We start from the raw sequence: 13,433 nt of genomic DNA on the forward strand, positions 1-13,433 counted from the left end.
TAGTTGTAAAGACTACATTCCACATATTTACAAAAATTGATTTGTGAACCGAGGTGATTTACATTATGTAGTTGTATAATGATTAAGATCTAGGCCGAATTATATACTGAACCGGGCGAGCACCAAATCAAATGACTAACTGGACCATATGTCATGGGAGCAAATAGGTACAGCAGTAACCAATGATATAATAAAAATACATGAAAATAATAATAATAAAATAAAAAGAATTGCGTTTGAGTGAGTGTGCTGTTCCCTACCGTCACATCAGCTCATTCAGGCCTGTTTGATTGTTTTTAGTCATATGCTGTAATCAGTACTCGAGAAAAAAATCAGGGGGGATGATGGATTTTATCATATGATAATATAATAATTTGTGCTGATTACAAATAATATATTACAAATAATAGCACTGACCAAAACACCTGCAGAAATACTGCAGGAATGACATAGCAGCAGTTAAATGCAGCCTTCTGTAAGCTTTAAATATCCACTGGGCTTACATCATACATCAAAACAATAAAAAACTGTTTTCTGAACTTATCAATATGTCAATATGACTCTGTCCGTCACAGGATAAGTAAAATGGATCACTGCAAAAAGTCAAAATCTTAACAAGAATATTTGTCTTATTTCTAGTTAAAATGTCTCATTTTAGTAAAAAAATCTTTAGTAAAAAAAGCAGATTTTTCTACTTATTTCAAGTGAAAATTTACTTGAAAAAGGTGAAAATTGTCAAATAAGTTATTTTTTTATGTTATTATTATGTTGTTATTATTTTATTATGTTAGTTGCATTCTGATTGGAGCATCAGTGTAGTATGGCGTTCGTAACTCATGTCTATCTGTGGTGTTACTAGTTGGTTGCTTGTTTTACATTTATTTGTATTTATTTGTAGAGTGAGTGTTGAGCATACTTCAGCAATACGTTCATGTAAATCTTTGGTCTTTATAACCATATTACATTTCCCTTTTTTTCACCGTAAAATGTGGGAGGATGGGGGCACTTCATGTGCAGTCACCCTGGGGAACCACACTGAGTTAATCCGGGTCTGATTCAAATGCATCAAAAATTTCTATTGCACGTAAAACTGGACAAGGATAAAAAATGTTTCTTTTAAATAATGTGTACATGAGTATTTTATTGAGAGTAGAGGATGAGAATCCTGTCAGTTGGTGTTGATGTTCAGATTGTTCAGACTTGCAACCTAACATGCAACTTTATTACTCCAATGGCACTTAATCCAGATTTTATAAAAATAATACTATGTAACTAAAGGTAAAAAAACGGTTAAACAATTCACAGGGATTATTATTTCTAGATACGCATTAAACAATAAAGTATATACAGCACAGTAAGTTACAATAGTGTCATTTATTGGGTTCCACTGACAAGTACAGAAAGAACTAGAGGATCTGATTTTAATTATGCGTTCCAACAAATTAGCATTCATGCGTAATCAAGTTAACAATTCATTACAGAAACAACAAAAAATGTACTTGATATTTCAGTTAACATGCAGGATGAGTAAGGATTTGAATGTCTCAACACACAATTCAGAGGGTTCAAACAGTTTTTGGCCTATGCTGACTACTTTGCGTCGCTTCCCCTCATGCAAAAACTCATCAATACAAAAATATGGAGCAGAGTTGCTCAAATGGTGTTTATGGATTATCTTGGTAGAGGTGTAAGTCAGGTAACTTTTAAATGCATTTTTGCAGGCGACAAAAAAGTCACACATGCAAGACTGCTACAAGTACACTCCCCAGCAACTCATCAGATACACTATATTGCCCAAAGTATTTGCTCGCCCATCCAAATAATCGGAATCAGGTGTTCTAATCACGTCAATGGCCGCAGTTGTATAAAATCAAGCACCTATAGGCATGCAGACTGTTCTACAACTATTTGTGAAAGAATGGGCCGCTCTCAGCAGCTCAGTGAATTCCAGGAACTGGATAGGATGCCATCTGTGCAACAAATCCAGTCGTGAAATTTCCTTCCTCCTAAATATTCCACGGTCAACTGTATTTTTTTTAAATATATTTTTTATCCTGATTTTTTCCCCCATTTTATCACTCAGTGCTCCTACCCAAGTGACAGTCCTGGGCATTGCTCCCTCTACCAACCCCGGGAGGGCCCTACACTGAGCTCAGGTCTCCTTCTTAAGCTGTATTTTTAAGAACGTGGAAGTGTTTGGGAAATGACAGCAACTCAGCCACGAAGTGGTAGGCCACGTAAACTGACGGATGCTGAGGTGCATAGTGCAAAGAGGTCTCCAACTTTCAGCACAGTCAATCACTACAGACCTCCAGATTAGCTCAACATCAGTGCCCAGAGAGCTTCGTGGGATGGCTTTCCATGACCAAGCAGCTGCATCCAAGCAATACATCGGCAGGTGCAAGGCAAAGCGTTGGATGCAGTGGCGTAAAGCACGCCGCCACTGGACTCCAGAGCAGTGGAAACGCTCTCTGGAGGGACAAATAGCGCTTCTCCATCTGGCAATATGATGGACAGGTCTAGGTTTGGCGGTTGCCAGGGGAATGGTACTTGTCTGACTGCATTGTGTAACGTTTGGTGGAGGGGGGATTATGGTGTGGACTTGACCAACAGTGAAAGGAACTCTGAATGCTTCAGCATACCAAGACATTTTGGACAATTCCATGCTCCCAACTTTGTGGGAACAGTTTGGAGCAGGTCCCTTCCTCTTCAAACATGACTGTGCATAAAAACAGATCCATAAAGACATGGATGACAGTCTGGTGTGGATGAACTTGACTGGCCTGCACAGAGTCCTGACCTCAGCCCGACAGCAGCGGAGATTGAGAGCCAGGCTCTCTCGTCCAACATCAATGTGTGACCTCACAAATGCATTTCTGGAAAACTGGTCAAAAATTCCCATAAACACACCCCTGAAACTTGTGGACAGCCTTCTCAGAAGAGTTGAATCTGTTATAGATGCAAAGGGTGGACCGATGTCATATTGAACCTTATGGATAAGGAATGGGATGTCACCTAATTTCTTATGTGAGTGAATACTTTTGGCAATATAATGCATGTACTGTATATGCAAGTATGCCACAAACACGCAGTGCACTGAATTTCCTCTGTGCTAAACAAGAGAAAAGGTGTAGGCATTTTGAAGATTCCTCTGGCAGTGCAAAGGAAACATTACAGGCAGGCTAACCAGCTATTTACAGACTGTAAAAAAGAAGTATGCTAATCGATTTGGTGTATGACATAATTTCTCACATTAAGTGTACAGTCCTACAAGAATCCTTAAATAAAGGCTCAGGTAACATTGTTTGCATCACTTGTTTTGCTTCCACTGTATTTTTCATGCCGACATAAAATTTACAAACACCAAAGAAAGACAAGTTGTGTAGTTTTTTTTCCAATGGGATTTTGTCAAATCGGCTTCAGTGAAAATATAATAGATCCTGTCCCCAGTTTTGAAGTAAGGGTTGTGGTTAGTTAAATCGCTGACTACATGCAACCATTTCAATACTTAAATTACTATTCCTGCTGAAAATAAACGTGTTCTTAAGATCATTTGCCATGAGCAGTACAGTTATATGTAAATTAAAATGCTAAAATTTACCAGAGTACGGTAAATAGATTAAAGTAAGTCCAAATCCCTTTTCAGTAAATATGACTCATTCTTGATCATAAAACTGACCTCATTACTAAAATATAATAATGGTACATGTTAATATTCACCAACAGCTGTTATGGTACTTCATCCACAGGGTAAAGAACATCTTGATTCAAGCTATTTTATAGAAAACCCTAGACAGATATAATTAAGCATTTTTGGACAAACAACAAAATGTACAGGGTTGAAGTAAAGGCAAACTGATCTCAAATCAGTACCCCTGCTTAAAGATACAGAGTACAGATGAATTTCATATCAGATAAACCCATGCCCACCCTAATCAGGAAAACACACTTGAAATGTATAATAAATAAGCAAACATGCAACACTTTCTCCTTTTCAAAACAAGCAAAACACACTGGAAGAAAACCCAATCAAAGAATTAATTAGTCACTCATACTAGTTGTTTCTGCCATCTTTTCTCTCTCTGCTGCTACGTAGTGCCAGATACATTTTCAGTCTTTGTATCTTCACAGTTTTAATAAGAACAAATAAAGCCAAACTGATTTTTTTCTTCTGAATATTAAAGAATATTTGAATGCATTGGCTGAAAATGAGTGCTAATAAATGGCCTCAGGTACAACTACGCAGCAGTTTGTACCGAGTTTCAAACCATGAGCAACTGCTCTGGCACAACACTGCACAACTAAAACATAAGCAAAAAAAACATAACACTGCAGCAGTCGGTTGATGGGTCCACAAACGCAGTCAATGTAATCAGAATCAATGAAGGGGGAAAAAAAAAATCTGAATACAGAAAATGATGCCATCACATGAGTTCAGTTTCTTTTAAAGGCAGTTATAAAGACAGCATCCTGAGATTCTTCCCACTGACATGATTCTTTTTTTTTTTTAATACAGTATACATGTGAACCTCAGCACAAATAAACCGGTATTTTCAGTTGAAGTTGAGATAAGAGAAATACTTAAAATATATTTTTCCTCACTTCAAATGATGTAAACCTACTTGGACTACTTTTAAGGTCTGTCATGAAGTAGTTGGCTACTGTAAAGATATAAAATATGGTCATCCTCACCATGAATGCCTGTAAAAGAATGATGCCAAAAGAGGCAGGAAAAAAAAAAAAAAAAGTATAAACCTTTTTGCCTTTTTCAAAACAGAGGTATAAGATGCATGCCATGCATTTGTGATGTATATGTTGTTGCTTTCAAGGAGGTTCTTCCCTCTAGAGCCTCTGTTAAATCTTTAGTTTCTTTTCCTTTTACTTCTGCTCCGCAATTTCTCGTTTGACCTCTGCTACATAATGATGGTCTTTTCCATGAGCCACCTCCATGATGGCCAGAGCCTGGAAACAGAAAAAAAAAAAAAGTGTGTTGCTAGTTATTTAGGGACATACTGACCAGGACAGCTGATCAAATTACAAACAACTGAGATGTTTACAACCATAATCAACCTTAAAATCAATTTAGCTATTGCAAAGTGAGCATCATGTGTACCAGAATTCACATAACTGGACTGACTTTGGATAGCTTTTAAAGAGCTTGCCCTTTTATGAAGTCAGTGAGTTTTACCTCCACCTGCCACAAAACAACACACCAGTGGATAAAAGGTGTATAAATATCACCTTCTTCAGAGCTTTGACTCCTTGCGTCTTCTTCTCAAGCCCCAAATACAGACGGCCCAGTTTCAGATACATAGACGCCACATTCAGAGAGTAGGTGGGATAGTGAACGCTGCAGACAGAATCAATGCATCAAGACCTACAAGGTGACTCGGAAAGAAAAGATCTCATTTGTGTGACATTTGGTTTTGTTTTGGTGCTGCGAAATTCAAAATATCAGAAAATAAAGATGAAATATGAAACACTGGCAGATGTAACTGTGTCACACACCATATAGTATAAAAAGTGTGTCAAGCATTATCAAGCTAAACATAAGTAGATTTTAAAAAAAGGCCCTTTAGGAACCTAACATAATACTTGCTATTGTAGTTGTCCTACCTGGAGAAGACAGAACGGTAAATCTAAGATACAGTTGTAAATCAGCAAAATATATTTCTCACTCCGAGCTGACGACCCACTGGATTGGAATTTATATTTGTTTATACATGGACAGAAAAATGTCTGTATATAAGCCTCAGCGCACTTTATGAGTCAAAGGCTTGGACTAAATATTAAACTTGCAGGCCCATTAATCACACAGATACTTGCATATCTTAATAATCTATTTAACTGAGCTGCAGTGTAACTGACTTATCTACCGCATCAGCATAACGGCTTCCCTACAGATCCCACCGACTAATTTACCTGTATGGGTGGATGATTTTCTCCCCATAGCTCATAGCGCCATCCCAGTCTTGCATATAGAGACAGACACCCATGGCTTGATACATCATATGCAGCATATAGACGTTGGTGTCTGCAAAAATAGATCCCATCTTCTCCTGACTGAGCTCACACATTTCCAGCAGCTCACTGGGAGGTGCAACAAAGTTAAGGAATATTGATACCCAGAGCACAGCGCAGGAGGAGGCCAGGAAACGAAAGCCTGTTACTGACAAAAGATAGGAACATATTATAAATCAGAAAAGGATATTTTTGTAGTGTTTGGCTCTCCTGAACTCTTCGATGACATTCTTGGCATAAATGACCATGGATTGGATTTCCTTTGGTTCTGGTAGTGAATTAAGCTTCCTGATCTCCATTTTCGCCTTGTCCTTGAAAGAGCAAGAGAGAGAGAACGTCAGATTTCCAATCGTTCAATTTTCTAAAATGAAACAGCATCGTTTTCTTATGTGCAAAAGTTATCTAAAAAAAAAAAAAGAAGCTTTTGTCACTGTTGTGTTTTTTTAAATTGAATCAATGAACAAATAGTTGAGAACCAATCAATCTCCATACATCGTTTCATAGGTCAGCAATACCTTAGACTTGGTGGTGCACTCAGTACACTCGCATGTAAAGAAATAGGAATCCAACAGCCTCTCTTTTCTGTCTTCAGTAGGATAGAGCAGGTCTATGTAACTGTCACAGATCTACAGAGAGAACCGGGGGAGAAATAAGCAATTATGGGAATCCTCAAATTGACTTTTTTTTCGTATCTTTATTTTGCTTCAAAAGTTACCTCTTCTCCTGGGTTTATCTCTTCAACGGCTCTAACCTCAGCCACCGTGCCTTTATAGGTCACTATGACATTAGGGTTACAGCTGTGATTCATCAGTGCTACGCTGAAATGCAATAAAGAAAAAAATAGATGTGAACGTTCAAGTACAACGCCTAGATCACAAAAGTCAGGATGGTACAGACAAAAAAAAAAAAAAAAAAAACAACCACCGTTTGACATCTTCCTGATAGTAGGAAAAGATATTTCATATTTTGTCTTGTCAACTTTACTCCATTAACAACTTTCAGTAACTTTGGACCACAGCATCTTTTTTCTTAGCAATAAGAAGCTGAGCTTTGTTTGAGAAAAGACTTAAAATAGTGCCTCTTGTGTTTATCTCCATGCCACAAGAAAGAGACGACCTTTTGTCAACCAATCAACTAACTACAGCATTTCTAGCTTTACCTCCAACATACAATTGCTTTTAGTAATTCAACAGAAGAAGGCTAAAAACCTGTATGGTGTGCTTTACTTTTTTTGGAGGGGGTGTGAAAATAACAACAGGGTACCAGTGTTTGTTGAGGAACTTTCTAAAGGGAAAAATATAAGTATTTGGTTCAGAGGTTATTTAATGTTATGTGTCTAAACTTGTGTGGCAGAAAAACACTGTATTAAACTCATTTAACGCACATCCTGCCTTAAACAAAAGGAGTGGAATGGAGAGGCTCAGTACAGCCCATAAAACCAAATGTTATGAGCAGAGATATGAAGACATGGCTGAAAGAGTAACTGCACTATCTCTCTGTGGTATTTTGGCCAAAGTATGTCACATATTTAATTAACACCTCAGAAAATTATGTCAATTATTATGTCAACCTGTGCAAAAAAAAACCCAAGGACATAATGATGCGTGCCCTTTAATGGGTTGGCTACAGTCCTTTCCAGAAAACTGTGTATACTATACAAAACTGATAAGTAGAAGACAATGACGTGTCAGCGACTTACTCGGGAAAAACCGCTGATCCCAAATGGGAAAGCTCCTCATCCTCTATAGTGAAGCCATTACAGTTTACCTGGAAACAAAAAGAGAGGGAGATGAGTGGAGAAAGGAGCACACAACCAGGTGGAGACAGAGTTGGGAGCAGCTGAGCAGTTTTATAATGACAACGAGCATCTCCCTCCACTGTGATATTAAATCTCCTCCACTAAGGAGGAGGAGGAGGAGGGAATCTGGAGGTGGAGATTAAATATAGCCCTGTGATGAGAAGCCAAAGATATTTCCATCAGTGTAACGTGGACGAAGAAAGAGAGAGAGAGAGAGCGAGAGAGAGAACAATTTATAGAAAGCTGTGAACAGGACCCAGTGGGAGTGTGATGAAGTTCCTTGTTACACCAACATGTGTTCCTGCATACGAGTCTGCTAGCAAGTACAGGACCAGAAAAGATTTATGATCAGTCATTAGCATACCATAAAATCTTCAGATTGTTCAATTAACTCTTCTGTATATGTATGAGTGTAAAGGTCCCAGCAGGGTTTGGCAACTAATCAGCACTAAAGCTTCTCGACCACACATTAAAAAACATTAGTTATAACAATCTAAGGGCTGATAACATTAGGCCGTGTTGAAGTTTTATTGTTACATTATTAGTTTGGCTCTGTTGTAGAAATAAACAGCGGAAAAACATCTGATTTGTGGTGGAATGAAACTAAGAGTCAAAGATAAATTATTTAAGACAAAGTGTTGCAAAGTCTAGAAAAAACAAAAAAATAAAAAACGAAATATCTTACTGTACGAACAAAATAACATCTCTAAAATATTCAGCTTCAATTCAGCACAACTTCATGTTTCTTCATTGTTGAGAGCAAACTGCTTTCTTTTTTTTACCTGGGCAAACAGCTCAGTGAGGGCCTGTTCATCAGGGATGTCACTGATGTGTTTGGAGTAGAAATGATGTAGAGCTGCGATGTCAGCGTCGTTCAGCTCATCCTTCTGGCTGTCCATCTTATCTAAATCTATCAGAGGCAATAAAAATAGAGAAGAAAAAAAAATACAAACACAGAAAATGAGACAATGAGGACTAGAGAAAGAAAAGAGGAATCACACACACAAAAAACGATACAGCATAGGTACATTAAAATGTACCAAAGCTGTGGGAACTGTGCTTTTTGCCAAACTCACAGTGACGGACTAGCACCAACTGCTGCCACACATTTGCTTTGTGCGCATAAGAAACAGGTGTGAGGGTTAAATCTGCACCAATCCTGTGGTGCCACAGCTGAGCCGACAACAACAGCTCAGACTAAATGATAATTCATACGCAAAGAAAAAATGTGTAAACTTGGATGAAATAAAGGGCCCAGCTTTATTAACTCATTTGCAGCTTAATGGGGTTCAATCCTGGCAATCACACATTAGTTGCCTTAAACCTAACACAGAAGGACAATAACACAGAGAAATTGTTAACATATTACAGAACATGGACAAAATAAGCAGTTTAGCTGCTTCTTCTTGCAATTTTGAAATGCAATAAAGACAAAGACAATCACCATTTTGCACTGAGTGCTTTGCTTTAGGGCAAAGTGACAGTAAATGTTCAAGAAAAAGAGGGAACATAAAATTACAGCATCCCAGAAGCTTGGGATTTAAGTCCCAGAGCGCTGCACTCTTGGATTGAGTGAAAAAGACAGAACCAGGACTCGAGGCTACAGCTGGGTATTAATAGATATGCCACTGCAACTACAGAGACACAGCAAGATCTCACACAAACGGATACACACATATGTAACTAAAAGTGCATGAATATGTAACTAAAACACTTGTGCATTCAGTCACACACACAAAGAAACTTGTACTTACGCGACTCAAACTCTTTGAGCAGAAGCAGTCTTTCTGACGGGGTGCGTTCTGTTGTAACTCTCTGAAACGCAGATGAATGTGACAAAACTATTTTAATAACAACAGAACAGCATTTTACTAAAGATATCACAATACAACAGCAGGAGACAGTCTAATTGTCTCTCTTTGTGTCCAACACCAGGTGCAATTTGATGTAAATGGAAGCAATTGTGTTCAGTCAACATCGAATGGCTCCTAAATTGAATCAAAACTGGATCCCAGTGAGCTGCTGGAAAACTGGATTCTGTAATATTGACAATCATCCAATTTTAATCTAGCTAATCAATGTAATATTATATAGTGTTGTAATTTGTGTTATACACCCCTGGCCATGGCACCATCCATGCAAACATTTGTAAATGAAGTCTGATAATAGTTAAATGAACTTTTTATTGAGGTCAAGTCAGTCAATCGTTTTATTTGAATCCTTCTTTCTGAGGCTGTAAACTTTAAACATTAAAAGAGATAAAACAGAAGAAAATAGTGGCCAAACTGATACTTTTAACACATGATGCTGGTTACACCTGGGAGGGGGGGGGGGGGGGGGGTTAAAACCTAGATAAAACCAAGGAAATATGGGTTTGCTATAGTGTTACAGATATGATGGAAGAAATGCTAAGTTGTTGTTTCTTACATTGGGATTTTTTTTAAGTTATAACTGAGTTTATAAACTAAAAAAAAAACTCTTGCTACTTTACCTGTTTCATAATTATTCTGGCCACCAGTCTGACCGTCTCTGATGGACACCAGTTTTCCCCAAAAGCACACGTAGCTGCACATTCCAGCTTATGCATAGGCCAGTCACCTCTCTGTACGACCACACAAAATGAGACCAAAATAAGAAACTAGCAAATACAAGAGGTTATTAGAACACAGAAACATGTTTAACAGGATGGGTCTAAAAAGAAAATGAAACAAGAGCCACACAAAAAGAAGAGATAATAAATAGTAGATGATGACTTTTTATATTAAAAATAACCCAAAAGTAATAAATGAGCCTTCTCCAACATCAAGTGTGTTTGGCAACACCGATCCTGGATTGTCATAGCAACAGTATTCATCTGCTTTTTGGATGATGCCTGCAGGAAAGTCTTCAACTCAGTTTTTGGTACGCAGTGCAAAAATCACTAAAAATTTCCAAACTACCGGTACTACTACTACTACTACTACTACTACAAGCAAAATCCATAAGACCATATGAAAAATAAGGTTACTCTTCTTGGTATCAACAGTAAAGAAGATGCCAGCTCCATGAGTAAATGTTTCTTGGACAATACTCATATGATTGTTTAATGACTTGGACTAATTGTTTACCGTTTTTTTTTGTTTACTCAGAAATATGAACCAAGCAAATAAGACACATGTATCATTTGTATTTATTTTTTTAAAGTACCTGACCAAGATAAAAAGTATGATGAATGTATAATACCATGTATGGTTATTTGATCTTCGATTACTCTCTGTAACTCTATTAAGTACAATGCACACACAGAAAGTACTCATGTGCATAAAACAAGTTTCTTACCTGACAGTCCACATCGCAGTAGTAGGCTTGCTTACATTTACCACACTTAAAAAGGTCTTCTCTCCTGTAATAACATGGAAACAATAAATGTATTAATCACTGAGGGGTTTGTTCCTTCTGAGTCCTGCTTACTGAGGATGCAACTAATGTGATTTTCAGTGAATTGTTTTTTTTTTTCAGTGAATTGTTGAGGACGTGAGTTAAAACTTTGCTGATATATTCGTACCACACAGGTGCAAGCTGGTTTTAGTACGGTATGTGACACATGTTGTCCAACACAAGGGTTAACACTCAAATACCAACATGTTAGTCACAAAAACCTTCACAGTGACGTGAATCTGAAGGTAAATTCATATAAATCTCTAAGAATTTGAGGAAGAAGAAAAAAAAAAAAAGATGGGACAAAAACTTTGTCTGATACTTCTTTTTAAGTTTAAATCTCCACAGTCAAGTAAAGACAGTGTAGAGTCGTCTCATCTCTGGTCTCCTCCTCTCTTGGGACACATGTATTTCCTATATTTAGCTCCCTAACCTTTCCAGTGCTCTAATGGCTGCCTGCGACACGTGTTAGTGAATGAAAGAGTTTGAGAGTGGAGGCAGCAGGACACGTATTTACTCTACGGAGTGTCATCACAATTATCACGATGCATCAGGTCTTCACTGGCGGCTCAGAGGGTTGAACAGACTAGGGCACTGAATTAAATGTCTATGTTAAGGACATGGCCGTGTCAACAAGGAATCGCCCCAAAGCCACGTCATGGCTTCTTTAACTATGTTTGCCAACTCACCTGCGTACGCAATTACAACATTTTCAAGACTGACGGTCAGCATGTTGACACCTTAATTCAGAGTACAGAAAACCAAGCATGGGGAGCACTGTATGCCAAAACCTCCAGACTCAGAGACAGTTTCTTCCCCCAAGCTGTTGCTCTGATGAACTCCCAGCACTCAGAGTAATCAATCACTGTGCAATAATAATAATAATAATAATAATAACCTCAATCATATGCTGTAACAATGCACCTTTCAATAACCATGTCTACCTCATACTGCTGCACCTTTCTTTTTTATTGTATATATGTTAATGAGAGCGGTCATTTGTCTGTTTACTGTACAGTGAGCGAAAATAACCGAGTCAAATCCCCCTGTCTTGTTTGACCTGACTTGGCCAATAAACCTGATTCTGATTGCTGCAGTCAGGTGAGCTCCTGCACCAATCTGACCCATTTAAAGTCTGAAACAGTTCCTGCAGATGTCCAGAGGTTTAACTGCAGATGTTTAACTATAGATGTTTAACTGCAGATGTCCAGAGGTTTAATTGCAGAGGTTTAACTGCAGATGTGCAGATGTTTAACTGCAGATGTGCAGATGTTTAACTGCAGATGTGCAGATGTTTAACTGCAGATGTGCAGAGGTTTAACTGCAGATGTGCAGGGGTTTAACTGCAGATGTGCAGGGGTTTAACTGCAGATGTTCAGGGGTTTAAACTGCTAACCTAGCACGGTGGTGAGAGGCACATTAGTAAACACAAGGCAACATTAGTCGCCCAGCGCTGCCGTTTCATGACACTGTGATAAGCAGACGGCAGCCAGCTGTTGCCCGTCAGGTGTGCGGGTTACCTGGTGGATCAGTATTACCTGGTGAAACAGTTACCTGGTGAAGCAGTGTTACCTGGTGAAACAGTGTTCACAGTGCGCTCCTCGCTCGTTCACCGTCAGCACGTAGCAGTAAGCAGGGCAGGCGAACACCAGCTCCCCCACCGAGAAGTGCCTCAGCGCCCGCAGACCTCTGCCTTTGTCGGGGCTCTCGAACCTCTCCGTGCCCTCTATGCCGTCGTTGTTCCCCGGAACCTCCATGTGTAAATCTCCACGCTGCTCCGCTGCGTCTGGTGCTGCTCAGCACGATCCAAGGCTTCTTCTTCGCCCTCCCTGTACGGCCTCGCTGCCTGCGCCATCGCCCCCTGCTGGACAGACGAGGGAGCACACGGGGGCGCACAGCGGCCTGTTTACAGTTTTTCACAATTGAAACACACATTTCCTGATAGACTACTGTGTTGTCCGTCTTAATATATAAATATATAGCAGACGAGGCGTGTAGCTTGTCTCATCAAGACGTTTATCCCCAGACCGATATAATAACCGACTCCTGGCTGTCATGGCAACAACAACAACTGACACTTCCAGCTGGCGCTCTATTGAAGCTACTGCGCATGTGCCAAGCACCTACGGCATGCTGGGTAATGGAGTTCCTATACAGTAATCCATACAACACAACTACCGGTACCTCACTTTCTCAA

General features: G+C 39.0%; 1 protein-coding gene across 1 annotated transcript; it reads right to left on the bottom strand.

The window, feature by feature from the left end:
• Window positions 1-4,494: 4,494 nt before the first annotated feature.
• smyd2a (SET and MYND domain containing 2a) lies at window positions 4,495-13,037 on the bottom strand. The gene is made up of 12 exons (XM_061745399.1): window positions 12,809-13,037; window positions 11,138-11,201; window positions 10,311-10,421; window positions 9,574-9,634; window positions 8,602-8,729; window positions 7,721-7,788; window positions 6,737-6,839; window positions 6,537-6,647; window positions 6,212-6,332; window positions 5,923-6,097; window positions 5,242-5,350; window positions 4,495-4,962 (listed from the first exon to the last, which is right to left on the bottom strand). The coding sequence occupies exons 1-12, from the start codon at window positions 12,991-12,993 to the stop codon at window positions 4,879-4,881; spliced, it is 1,320 nt and encodes a 439-aa protein (XP_061601383.1). The 5' UTR covers window positions 12,994-13,037; the 3' UTR covers window positions 4,495-4,878.
• Window positions 13,038-13,433: the final 396 nt, after the last annotated feature.

Source organism: Cololabis saira, chromosome 2, assembly GCF_033807715.1.
Source record: "Cololabis saira isolate AMF1-May2022 chromosome 2, fColSai1.1, whole genome shotgun sequence".
Taxonomy (NCBI): Eukaryota; Metazoa; Chordata; class Actinopteri; order Beloniformes; family Belonidae; genus Cololabis; species Cololabis saira.